The 12,827-nt window shown below is 41.6% G+C and overlaps 1 protein-coding gene across 1 annotated transcript in view; it reads left to right on the top strand.

Moving 5' to 3' along the window:
• Positions 1-12,827, top strand: part of ehbp1 (EH domain binding protein 1) — a 155,468-nt gene that overhangs the window by 94,877 nt on the left and 47,764 nt on the right. The window contains exons 16-18 of the mRNA XM_034135961.1: positions 6,022-6,163; positions 8,673-8,943; positions 12,317-12,465. Coding sequence (XP_033991852.1) covers positions 6,022-6,163; positions 8,673-8,943; positions 12,317-12,465 — 562 coding nt within the window. The remainder of the gene's footprint in view (positions 1-6,021; positions 6,164-8,672; positions 8,944-12,316; positions 12,466-12,827) is intronic.

Here is a 12,827-nt window from a genome sequence, read left to right as displayed (position 1 = left end):
TAAACACAGCAACATGACATCTGAAAAAACACTCACACAATCTGACAATCAAGACACACACACACACACACACACACACACACACACACACACACACACACACACACACACACAGTATACAGCCCGCACTTCCACCCTGACATCTCAGATATTTATATTTATGTACAAATAACACACACACACTGACAGACCCCTATCATGGGCACGCACCCGTCGAATCATAATTAGGCCGTGTCCTGGTTCTTTGATAGCCATGTACAGTGGCTCTTCTTTAATTCTTTATCAAATGCATTGATCGCTGTGCGCCTCGCACGCTCATTGATCCGCGCACTCCGTCTGGAGCCAGCCGATAAGCTCTCTCTCTCTCTCTCTCTCTCTCTCTCTCTCTCTCTCTCTCTCTCTCTCTCTCTATCCCTCTCTTTCCCTGTCTCACACTCTCTCACTCTCTCTCTTTCTTCTCCAACATTTGAGCAGTAAGGCCCTGCAAAATAATAGATGTATATATTTGGTAATGTTTTGAAAATATGCCCATATCATTGTTGTATTATTCGCAATACCTGCGGGTATTATTAAAATACACAAATATTTGAGTCAATTGGAAAACTCTTTTCAAACTGAATACCACATCTTCCATAAACCTCCTTTCTTCCTGCCACAAAAGAAAGTTGATATCTCCGACCTTACTATCAAACACCTTTTTAAAGCTGACATAGGGACACCAGCAGATCCATTGATTGCTATAACAACAATGTTCATTTTATTTAATCAAAAACAACAAATATGTATGAATATAGTTTATTCTGTGTGTTTGTGGCTAAAAATGAGTTCTACCTGCATTTTGCCTGGATCATCACTCTGGCACTGTGTGTGTGTGTGTGTGTGTGTGTGTGTGTGTGTGTGTGTGTGTGTGTGTGTGTGTGTGTGTGTGTGTGTGTGTGTGTGTGTGTGTGGTGTGTGTGTGGTGTGTGTGGTGTGTGTGTGTGTGTGTGTGTGTGTGTGTGTGTGTGTGTGTGGTGTGTGTGTGTGTGTGTGTGTGTGTGTTGTGGTGTGTGTGTGTGTTGTGTGTGTGTTTGTGTGTGTGTGTGTGTGTGGTGTGGTGTGTGTGTAGGTGTGTGTGTGTGTGTGTGTGTGTGTGTGTGTGTGTGTGTGTGTGTGTGTGTGTGGTGTGTGTGTGTGTGGTGTGTGTGTGTGTGTGTGTGGTGTGTGTGTGTGTGTGTGTGTGTGTGTGTGTGTGTGGTGTGTGTGTGTGTGGACCAGATAGAGACCTAAAGCACCCCTTGACTGTGAATTAGCCTGTCATGACAAATGTCTGGAGCTGCATGACTGACTGCCAGACTGGCTGGCTATCTGGGAGGTTGGCAGACCCTTTTAGATAGTGATTGTGTGTGTGTGTGGCATCACTCTGTGCCCACGCCAGGTCTCTGTACATGACCAGTGGTGCGTGCTCTTTCTTCTCGCCCAGAAAAGAGCAACCAAGGCGACAACCTGCTCCTCCTGCTCAAACAGAGCTTCCAGAGCGGAGAGGGGTCCTCACCCCGACGCCAAGCCCACAGAGGAGCCCTCTGTCTCAGCTTCGCACTCAACCGTTTAGCCTCTCTTCCCCTGGAGGTTCCCAGCAGTCAATGGAAGACACAGTACACAATTGTTCTTGCTGTCGCCATTTAAAAGGAAAAGTCTCTTCTCCTCTTGAGTCTTCTTTTTTAAAGTGGAGCTACACACTGACCACCAGCTGACACGCTTTCTCTGCTCCTGGCTTTGATCATGCACCGACGCGTCTGGTTGGGTTTGAGCGTTGTTTTTTTTTTAAAGCTGCGTCCCCATGGCTTTAACATCCTGGTTGTTAGAGTTCTCGGCTGCCAAATAAAAGGACTGTGTGTTCATTTACCTTGTTTCATGTCAAATCTATTGCCAATTTATGAGATGGAAAACAGTAGTCGTGATCATGACTTCGTTTTAGCGTAATGTCCACAAGATGGCTTTTTATTACCACTCGGACAACAAGTCTCACCTATTTACTAAACAGGTTTTAAAAGAAAGTTGTAATTTTCATTGTCAGTAACAATTGGGTGACAAACATCAAATCTCAACAGGTCCGACAAAAAGAAGGACTTTTTAAAGTACGCAAAATGATGTATGTAGCCGACTTATTACATCTTCAAAGAACACCTATTTTGTTTTTAAAATCACCACAGAGAAATGGTAACCTACATCATGTCACACATTGTCGTTTATGCAACAAAAAGCCTCTCCGCTCCCTGTCTCCACTCTCCTCCCAAACATATTTTCATATTTTCTAATCAGCAGCTCTGTAGCTGACTGAGCTAGGCGCTAGTCAGATGCATTTTTCTATAGCGTTAATCCTAGCCTCTGGATAGGCAAAGTCAATTTCCCATTTCCTGTCCCCAAAATGTCCGACAACAATAATGCAGCAGGATCTTTTGGAGTGTGTTGGGGCCCGAGATGTATGCGTGTGTGTGTGTATACATATATAGTATACACACAACACACAGGCACACTTAAATTGGAAGTTGTACCCATATCTGTAAAGGCCAGATTGAATATCAGAACTAGTCCATAGCCACAAGGCCACAAGTGAAATTACTGTTTATCATACTGCAATTACAAACATAAGGAGAAGCCTGCATAGAAAACAAAGTGAGAGCGAAGAAAGTGAGGATGGGAAGAAAGAAATATTTGAATCAAACAACACTGAAAGTATAAGGAAGAAAATACAGAATTCATATGTATGTTGTGACTTAATATAGTGATTATAGGGCAATCATTTCACCCAGTAATTAATATCACACTACTATGGTCTTTAATTTGAACAGAACATTTAACTCAGAGAGAGAAATTGACTACAAGACAAGTGTGTCCCAAAATAAATACTCAACCTATTAACTATAAGATTTCAAAAAGTTTCTCCAAAGAGGTATTTTAGGGCAGGGGGCAGCTAAAAAATTGGTTAAAAAAACAAGACCCCAGACATTTAACAGAAGAGATTGGCACAAATCAGTGACTATGATTTGATGGAACATTTTGTATTCACTGTATTTTTTCTATAAATTGAATGAGTATACAATCAGTACTTTGTCTTGTGGTGTTCATCAGGGTTCAATGTTAGGTCCTCTCATTTTCCAATTACATCAATTATGCCCTACAGTGGAATAAATCAAAACTTGTAATTAATACATTTGGCTCAAAGTTCTGTCAGCATCCTCAAATTAAACCATTGAGGTCTCTCAGCTGACGTCAAGCGTGCTCCAGGTAATCTAGTTGTCATGCTTGACCCTACCTTTTAACTGATTGTCAGTTATGTTTGTTTTTTTGTTTTCAACAATTGACAAAGACTGAAAAAAGTTTGTTATAAAACGATGTTTACAGTTTTTTTAACTGCCGTATTTTGTTTTGTCTTGTAAAACACTTTTTAACTTGTTTTTGGAAAGTGCTGAACTATAGAAAGTTTGGATACCAACTCTCATTTTGTTTCAAATTATAAATCCATCCTTTGTTGTCTAGAGTGATAGCAGGGAAATACCAGTTTCCTTTAATACTCCATATCTTTCTGCAAGCCATTTCACCAACAGTTTCTCCTCTTGCTCCCCTCCTCACTCTTTATCTCTCTGTCTGTCTGTCTCTCCCTCTCTCTTTATCAGTCTCTCTCTAAGGTGTGTTCCCTTCTCCCTGAGGGCATCCCCTTGGGCTCTCTCTCTCTCTCACACACACACACACACACACATTCACAGAGTGCATTAGGGTTGCTGTCATTTACAATACAGCCCCATTGTCCCAGCCTAACAATGGCTACAAACAAACAATTGACATGGAAATGGAGAGATGTAGCTCATTAGCGGGCGCTGCTTGTTTTGTTAATGGATAAATGGGTGGCTTCAATAGGCCAGCCCTAAAACCCCTGCCTCAATATGGAGAAGCCTGATTAACAGGAAACCACAGGGAGGGAGAACAGTGACGGAGAAATGCAGCTTCACTCTCCCTTGGGTCATATGTGGTTGTGTATATTTGGGAAGGGGGGGTGCAAAGTGGAGTTGTAGAGAGTGTGTGTACTGTAGGTGTTGTGTGTGTTAATGCTAAGTTGTGTAAGACGAGTGCAATATTGAGTTTGAGTTAGTTTTGTTTGTGCGTCTCTTTACTTCTATTGTTTTAGTTCAATCATGCAGGCAGGGTTCAAAACACAATTTCTATTCGCTGTTTCATCCAGAATTAATTTCGAACTCTTCAGCTGCCACAACACCGGCATTAGAAATATCATTGCTGAACAGCCTGAACACTTTTAAATAGTTTTTCTGTCTCATAACTCCATTCCACTTCTGCTTTTTCAAGGCAAGTTTATTTATATAGCACCTTTCAACACAAGGCAATTCAAAGTGCTTTACAAAAATGGAAGACATTAAGAAAATGGCATTTAAAATCAGTCATTAAAAAGAAAAGATAATAAAATAAACATTAAAAGAAAAAATACATGGATAAAATGTACAGTGCAGTTTAAGATGAAAAAAAAAAATAAGTTAATTGCCGTAAATATTCATAACCATGCTCACATACACTGAGTATATATATGTGAGGTTTAAAGGTCCCTGTTTTATGAATTGCCTCAAATAGCCTCTCAAATGTGTATTGGAAGAAGGCACTACCACCTACTTGTGTTGTATTTATTTTGTATATAGTCAGAGTACCGGCATTTTGAGATTGTAGAGCCCTAGCAGGTATACGTGCATAGGGTTGATAGGAAGGATGGTGCAATTCGGTGTTGTACTTAATAGGTTAAAAATCAAATCTTGAAATCAGATCTAGCATGTACAGGTAGGCAGTGTAGTGAGATATAAACAGGTGTTTCTGCCTGTTTACCGTATGTACTTGGGACCTGTGCATTCAGTGTGTGTGTAGTGTGGTGTGTGTGTGGTGTGTGTGTGTGTGTGTGTATGTGTGTGTGTGTGTGTGTGTGTGTGTGTGTGTGTGTGTGTGTGTGTGTGTGTGTGTGTGTGTGTGTGTGGTGTGTGTGGTGTGTGTGTGTGGTGTGTGTGTGTGTGTGTGTGTGGTGGTGGTGTGTGTGTGGTGTGTGGTGTGTGTGTGTGTGTGTGTGAGGTGTGTGTGTTTGTGTGTGTGTGTGTGTGTGTGTGTGTGTGTGTGTGTGTGTGTGTGTGTGTTACCCGGTGCTATCGGTAAGATCAGATTGGATCGTCCTGAAAATGGCATTTCTGCCAGTACTCTGATGGGGACGGCTCAATACTGTATGTCTAGTGCCAGGATGATGTGAGTGTGTGTATCTATCTATACACTCCTAAACACATAATGCACCAAGATGTTTTTTCGTGGTAGCTTGAGTGTCTGTGAAGGTTTTATTATGTTGTGTTTGAATGAATACGTATATTGTCGTATCCATCTACAGTGTGCATGCATTTAGTGTCTAATGATATGAAGTGTTAAGAAGCTAATTTTAATGGATTGGCTGAAATAAAGCTCAAAATCTGCTCCTTTCTTCTGAACCATACCTGTTTTGTTAACCTCAGGCTGCTACAGTTACTGTACTGCTTTCTTTACAAAATAAATGTGGTTGTTTGGTTTGTGTGCTATCTGCAGGCCGGTGCATGTACTCAAAGAATGTTTATGAAGTAAAGAAGCTTCTCTCTATAATTTTGACTCAGATCCTGAAGTATTTGGATCAAATAGATTGTGAAAAATAAAGTGGGCTGGAGTTGGATGGCTACACCAGCGTTTGATAAATATTCATTCAACATTTAAAATCAGAGTCATTTTATGCAAATGCCTTATTATTACTAAGGATTTTGATCCAACACTTGATAGTGACTACATGTTAATATCTTTGGCTTTCTCTAAACAAGTTGTTCTTATTACGTCACACTTTATTAAAGATTAGGGATTTCATTCTGTATGATTTCTTCTCTGGATGTCATAAAATGTACCTGTACCTGTAAAAGAGTGACTCAAATGGTTTTCTTCACGTTTCTTTTTTAATAATCAATCATACATTTCTGTGTGCAGGAGCGCGATGCAGAGCGACGGAGGCAGCTGAGGGAACGAGCCCGGCAGCTGATCGCTGAGGCTCGGTCCGGAGTCAAGATGTCCGACATGAGCCTGGACATCACTGACAGAGGGAAGGGCGGCAAGACTATCCCTGCTGGAGGTCAGCACACACACACACACACACACACACACACACACACACACACACACACACACACACACACACACACACACCACACACACACACACACACACACACACACACACACACCACACACACACACACACACACACACACACACACACACACACACACACACGTAAACATTAACTCATACCCTGTATGGACACCCTGTTCTTATTTACACATACTTTCAAAGTTGTATTAAAAAGTTCTTATATACAAACAAACACACTTGCCCACAATCATAACTCTCCCTAATACTCATTAACAAAAACACAAAAGAAAAGTCCCGCTGCTTTTGACATACACTCACTTTCTTCATCCACACATGCTACGACTTACACATTTCCATTATGCTCTCTAAAGGGGTTCTGCCTAATCCTCAGAGAAAAACAAAAATGTCATTTGACAACGGCCACGGGTCTAAAATGCACCACCCTCACATTCAGTGCAGCAATTTACCCCGCGACTCCTCCCTCGTCTGTTTCGCCCAGTAATTGTTAATCAACACGACACATTGTGCGGACAAATTATGCTCAAAATACCAAACACTTCTAATGAAGGCTTGCAGGGGAAGCAACCGCTGCCGTGTACATTTCCCACTGCTTTTCATTTCCTTGAAATTGGGGCTATTATGATAATGACCATTATTAGGACATTATTGTTTCAGATGCCTCCACATTACACCCCTCCTTTAGTCGTTCTCTTCAGGTAGATCCTGTGCTCTGAATGCAAATGACAGGTGAGCATGTGGAAGGTGATGAAGAGTGTGAAGAGTTGATAAAGCATTATGAGTCGTGAGATTGTGATCAAGGTGAGGAAATAAGTGTACTGAAATGAAGAGACTGCGAAATTGCGGATGAACGATTATTGTCATTATCAAAAAAGCTATTTCTTATTTTCTCGATGAATTGGAATAAAATAATTGTTATATAATGTCAAAATGCCAACATTTTAAGGTTGAATTTCCAGTGATGTCGACAATGTTAAAATCCCCCAAACTCCAAATTCTTATTTTACTAGAATATAAACGGAGAACAGTATACATTCCTATCAATTCAAAAGAACCAGAGAAAAAGGACTGAAATGGAATGATCTTTCTATCAACCCACTAGTTCATGAATCCACTAATGGTTGCAGCTTTTGTGACGGAGTTATGTATAGAGAGACGGGGACAAGGATACATAGGTTAGTAAAATAAACTGTAGCCTAAGAAGTGGAGGTTTCCAGAGATGAGCGAAGAAATGAAAAACGTCTCAACCCTAAACATCAAGAAGGGAGATCAGCGACTTGTAGGTAAAACGACGAGGAGAGACAGTGAGGGAGAGGGAGAGGAGCACTCTCTCTTTCAGCTTTTATGAATTGCTCTAATTGTTGATCTCATTAAAAATGGAGTTCGGGGAAAGTACAGAAAAAAAGAGGAGGTGAGGAGAAGAGAGAAATGCTGTTGGCTGTGATACACAAGGCCTGCCGAGCAGAACGGCTAATCCTAGCCCCCACACTCTCTCTCTCTTTCTCCCTCTCTCCCCTCAACACCATTCACGCTCCTTTAATGCAGCTCGGGCTGCCCCCTCCAAGTGTCTGCCCGCAAAGAAACTTTCCAAACTCCATCACCATGGCGTGCCATTAATTAGGCCTCAGCCAGCCACGCAGGAGCAGCGCTCGCGAGCACGCTTCACATCGCAGCTAGCAAATTAGAAAAAGCAGGAAATGCTGTTATTTTGCTTCTCCGTCCTCCTCTCTTTGTTCTCGGCCTCTCCACCCACCTAGTAAACAGCAGAGGAGGGAGCCTGCAATGTCAGCCGCTGTTTACTGATTGTTTTCTTTTAATCCATGGTGGGTTATCCATGCAGCTCAGGACTCCATTTGAGTTTCTCCTAAATGTTTTCTTCTTCTTTTGTTCCTAATGTGGGGACACTGTTGTTTCCGTTGAGCCTCTCCGGAGACTTAATGGAATATGTTGCTTTCATGTTTTGGATGGTTTTGTTTCCCCCTACCTCTTTTATCTGGAACAAAAAAGGCAGGCAACAGATCTTTGAATGAGGGGAATTAAACCGAGGTCTCGCTTTTACTTTGTGTGTCAGATATTTGTGCGCTGATGCATAGGAACCTATTGACAGACAGAGGCCAATCAATCAAAGACCCTCCTTGTCTCTCAGGTGCAGTCCGATGCCTTAGATTTATTAACGAAGTTGCGCAATTGAATGCAGCAATCCAGCAAAGACGTGCATTCGGTGATGATGTATTTGCAAATAAAACAAGTCATTATCACATCAAGTGTACTGGAATGCTCAAGGGGAGAAAACATGATTTATTTGAGAGTATCATTTAGTTGTACTACATAGGGTCACTTAACATACATGTACTTTTCCAACAGATTACTATTAACACAAACTAACACCTGTCTTTTACTCCTTCTCTCTTTCTTTTCCTTGTCTCCATAACCCACCACCCTTTTTATTTCCCTTCCCCCCCGCACCCACAGATGTTTTGGATGGAGTGGGAAGTCCATTTGAGGATGATGATGGCGGGGAAGGTGAAAGGGGTGAGGAAGAGGGCAGGGTGGAGGAAGAGCAGCTCGATCTTAGTGGTGGTGGTGGTGATGATGATACTTTTGCTGCCACATCTGCTTCTGCGCTGGTTACTAACCCGCTGCCTCTGGAGGAGAACCTTCCAGCCACCTCCAGCACCCCCCTTCATCTGGAGCTTACTAACCCCAACTATGAGCTAACTTCTCTGGGTAAAATTCACTGGCTGTGGCTGTGTGGTGCTGCATGGTTCACTGTCTTGTCTTTTTCTAACTAACTCCTTTACCTGTCAGGACTTTCTTTTGTGTATTTTCTACATGGGTCATTTCTCTCAGACACACAACGGCGAATCAGGGGCATTGTGGGTAAAACAATTTATAAAGGATCCTGGGTAGGGGGCAATATTCTGAGAAATACCAGCTTCATTTCCATGGTTAAAGGCTTTCATTTACAGGCAAACAAGTGGTACAATTCATAAGAAAATAACTCCTACATTTATGGGAAAGATCTTAACTATAATTGAGATTATAAAGTCTTTAATTTGCAGCAACAAAACTCACGAAAGTATAAAGTCGAAAAACTACTCAGTGTCAAATAGCCACATCACTGTACTTTGCAAGGTTAATCTAATCATACATTTAATATCAGAAGTATCACCCCCATGTACTAGCTCCATATTTATTTTTTACATTACATTGCATTTAGCTGACGCTTTTATCCAAAGCGACTTACAATAAGTGCATTCGACCAAGAAGATACAAACTTGAAGAAAACAGAATCATATAAGTACATCAGGTTTCATAGAGCCAACACATTTCAAGTGCTACTCAACTAGCTTTAGATAAGCCAGTCCTTTATTAGTATATAAGTGCTTTGTTAGTAATTCTATCACTCGAAGTGGAGTCGAAAGAGATGAGTTTTCAGTCTGCGCCGGAAGATGTGTAAGCTTTCTGCTGTCCTGATGTCAATGGGGAGCTCATTCCTCCATTTTGGAGCCAGGATAGCAAACCAACGTGTTTTTGCTGATGGGAACTTGGGTCCCCCTCGCAGTGCGGGTGCAGCGAGCCGTTTGGCTGATGCAGAGCGGAGTGCACGTGCTGGGGTGTACAGTTTAACCATGTCCTGGATGTAGGAAGGGCCAGATCCATTCACAGCATGGTACGCAAGTACCAGTGTCTTGAAGTGGATTCTAGCAGTTACTGGAAGCCAGAGAAGGGAGCGGAGGAGCGGTGTGGTGTGGGAAAATGTTTTACCTACAATGTCCCTTATAAAAAGTGAAACGGATCTTTTGGTGTGTCTTTCTGACAACCCACTCTATCTCGTCACAGTAAACACGCCTTATGAATTTAACGCTAGAATAACTAAAACCTAGTCTTGTTAAAAAAGACTGCCCTCTAAGCTTTACTCACTGACTCACAGTCACACTTAAGCTTGTTTTGTTTTTTAGTATCTTCCTAAAGTGCATGCTGTCTCTCTTAATGTTCATCACTATGTGTTATCTATCTCTATTCACTTGCCCCCTCTAACCCCTGCATCCTATTGGCTGCATACACATGGAAGCTTCACTCTGGCGAAACTAGTTTACAGGGTACATGTGTTAAGTGCAGCCATATTGTTGTTGGTGTTTTTTTTGCTTTCATGAGAAACTTCTTTAAGTAGTAATTAATAAATTGAAAAGTGCTCCCCTGACAAAAATAAAATCATATCTTCAGGAAAGCATTTGCTCAAATCTTCAGAGGTAAACTAATTAGTTTGTTTTTTTATTATTTTAATTATTTTATTTTCTTCCTCAATTTCCTGCTGATGTGAGATTGGTGAGAGCACAGTGAGGGACCAGAAGAAGCAAACATGAAAACAGAAAAATGCTTTCTGCTGCTTTGAAGCTCAGTATCTCTGCGCTTTTTCCGCCATATGTGTGTTTTCTCTTTTTTCTTCTTTGTTGGTATGTTTTTATGTAGTCTTGAAAGAAATGGATGTTGTTGTTAAAACGAAAGTAGCTGACACTGCACTCCATCCTTCACATTTGTCATCACTTTCCTGCATCCCAGGTAAATCAACCCCACTGCCTGTGTTGCTTGTGTGTGTGTGTGGTGTGTGTGTAGTGTGTGTGGGGTGTGTGTGTTTGTGTGTTGTGTGTGTGTGTGTGTGTGTGATGTAGTGTGTGTGTGTGTGTGTGTGTGTGTGTGTGGTGTGTGTGTGTGTGTGTGTGTGTGTGGTGTGTGTGTGTGTGATGTGTTGTTGGTGTGTGTGTGTGTGTGTGTGTGTGTGTGTTGTGTGATGGTGTGTGTGTGTGTGTGTGGTGTGTGTGTGTGTGTGTGTGTGTGTGTGTGTGTGTCACAGAGGGAGGTGACACATGAAACGGTTGTCTTTCATCTTCCTCAGTGCAGTGGTTTGGTCTGGCAGTGGTTTCCCTGGAACATGAAGCCGTACGCAGCGACTGGAAGGCAGAGAGAGAACCTGAGGGAGTGGGGAGGAAGGGGAAAGGAAGAATAAATAATAGAGCAAAAATATGAAGGGAGGATGGAGTTAAAGGAAGTGAGGAGGTTAGGTCTGACGGTTATATGAGGGGAGGGAGTTAGGTAGAGATTTGAAAATTGCTATAAAGGACAAGAAGATTATTTAGAATGAATGTAAAGATATGTTTGCTCCTGAGAAAGAGAATAAGGAAATCCATTTCCACTAATGTGATGATACAAATATTTTAAAAAAAGCACTTAAAAATAATGAGAAATCACAATCACATACTGTACTACAGGGGTGTCAAACTCAATGTCATCACGGGCCACATCAGCATTATGGTTGCACTCAAAGGGCCGGTTGTAACTTTAAGACTATATATAAATATTTAATATATATCAAATAATGTATTATATTACATTGCATTGGATTATTATCGGATAGGGTAATAACTTCATAATTAACTACGTCTGTAAGCAGAAGTCTAGTGCAAATAATTGCAAGTCTCTTCAGTGAGAATGTCATGATTTTAAAAGAAAAGCAAAATTCTGGAAAAAAAGTCAAAATAAAGAAGTACAAATTTGAAACAAAAGTGACATTTGAGATGCATTGTGGGACATGTAGTTTATGGGCAACGTGCTTCTGTAAATCGCCATGTAACCGTATAATAAACATATTATATTCTTTCAGAGCTCTTGTGGGGCCACATGAAATGAAGTCGTGGGCCGGATTTGGCCCCCGGGCCTTGAGTTTGACACCCCTGCTGTAGTATCTCAAAAGTCAATATTTGAAAATATTTGTTTTGTTTTACTTGTAGAAGTTTGTCATTATAATTAATAACATTTTTTCAAGTTTCAAGTTTTCATATTTTTTTATTTTCCCGGCAGAAATGCCATAAGTATGGAACAATAAACACTTAATGACATGCATGAGTGTGTTCATGAATCCAAACTTAATAATCTTCTCTATTGCTGTTCTTTATTACATTTCATACCATTTGTATTCACAGTATGTGACGTGCAGGGTACAGTATTTATATTTTTTGCTTCTAAGTCTGAACTTTTTAATATTATAATGTTTGATTGTACTTCTGATATTTACATAAAGTACACTGTTTATACTTATTTAATATTTGTATCTCCAGGCTAAACAGTAAGCATGTGGACCTGAAAGCGAAGAAGCTGGTGGAGGTCAGCCCCAGCCAGAGAAGAGTCACCTCCCCTCATCCCGTCCTCCACATCTCCTCCCCACCCATGCCTCCGCCTCCTCCACGGGCCCCTGCAGAAGGACGGGAGGAAAAGACACCCACACACACCCCTACAACACACACACCACCCCGACAACACACACACGCACACACACGCACCCACAACACACACACGCACACACACGCAACCCGACAAACACACACACCACCCACAACAACACACACACGCACCCCGAACACCACACACACTGCACCCCACAACACACACACGCACCCCCTACAACACACACACTCACCCCTACAACACACACTCACCCCTACACACACACACACTCACCCCTACAACACACACACTCACCCCTACAACACACACACACTCACCCCTACAACACACACACTCACTCCTACAACACACACACTCACCCAAACAACACACTGAGTATCTCTA

The sequence above is a fragment of the Trematomus bernacchii genome, unplaced genomic scaffold (assembly GCF_902827165.1).
Source record: "Trematomus bernacchii unplaced genomic scaffold, fTreBer1.1, whole genome shotgun sequence".
Lineage (NCBI taxonomy): Eukaryota > Metazoa > Chordata > Actinopteri > Perciformes > Nototheniidae > Trematomus > Trematomus bernacchii.
This window is presented reverse-complemented; position numbering and strand designations above follow the sequence as displayed.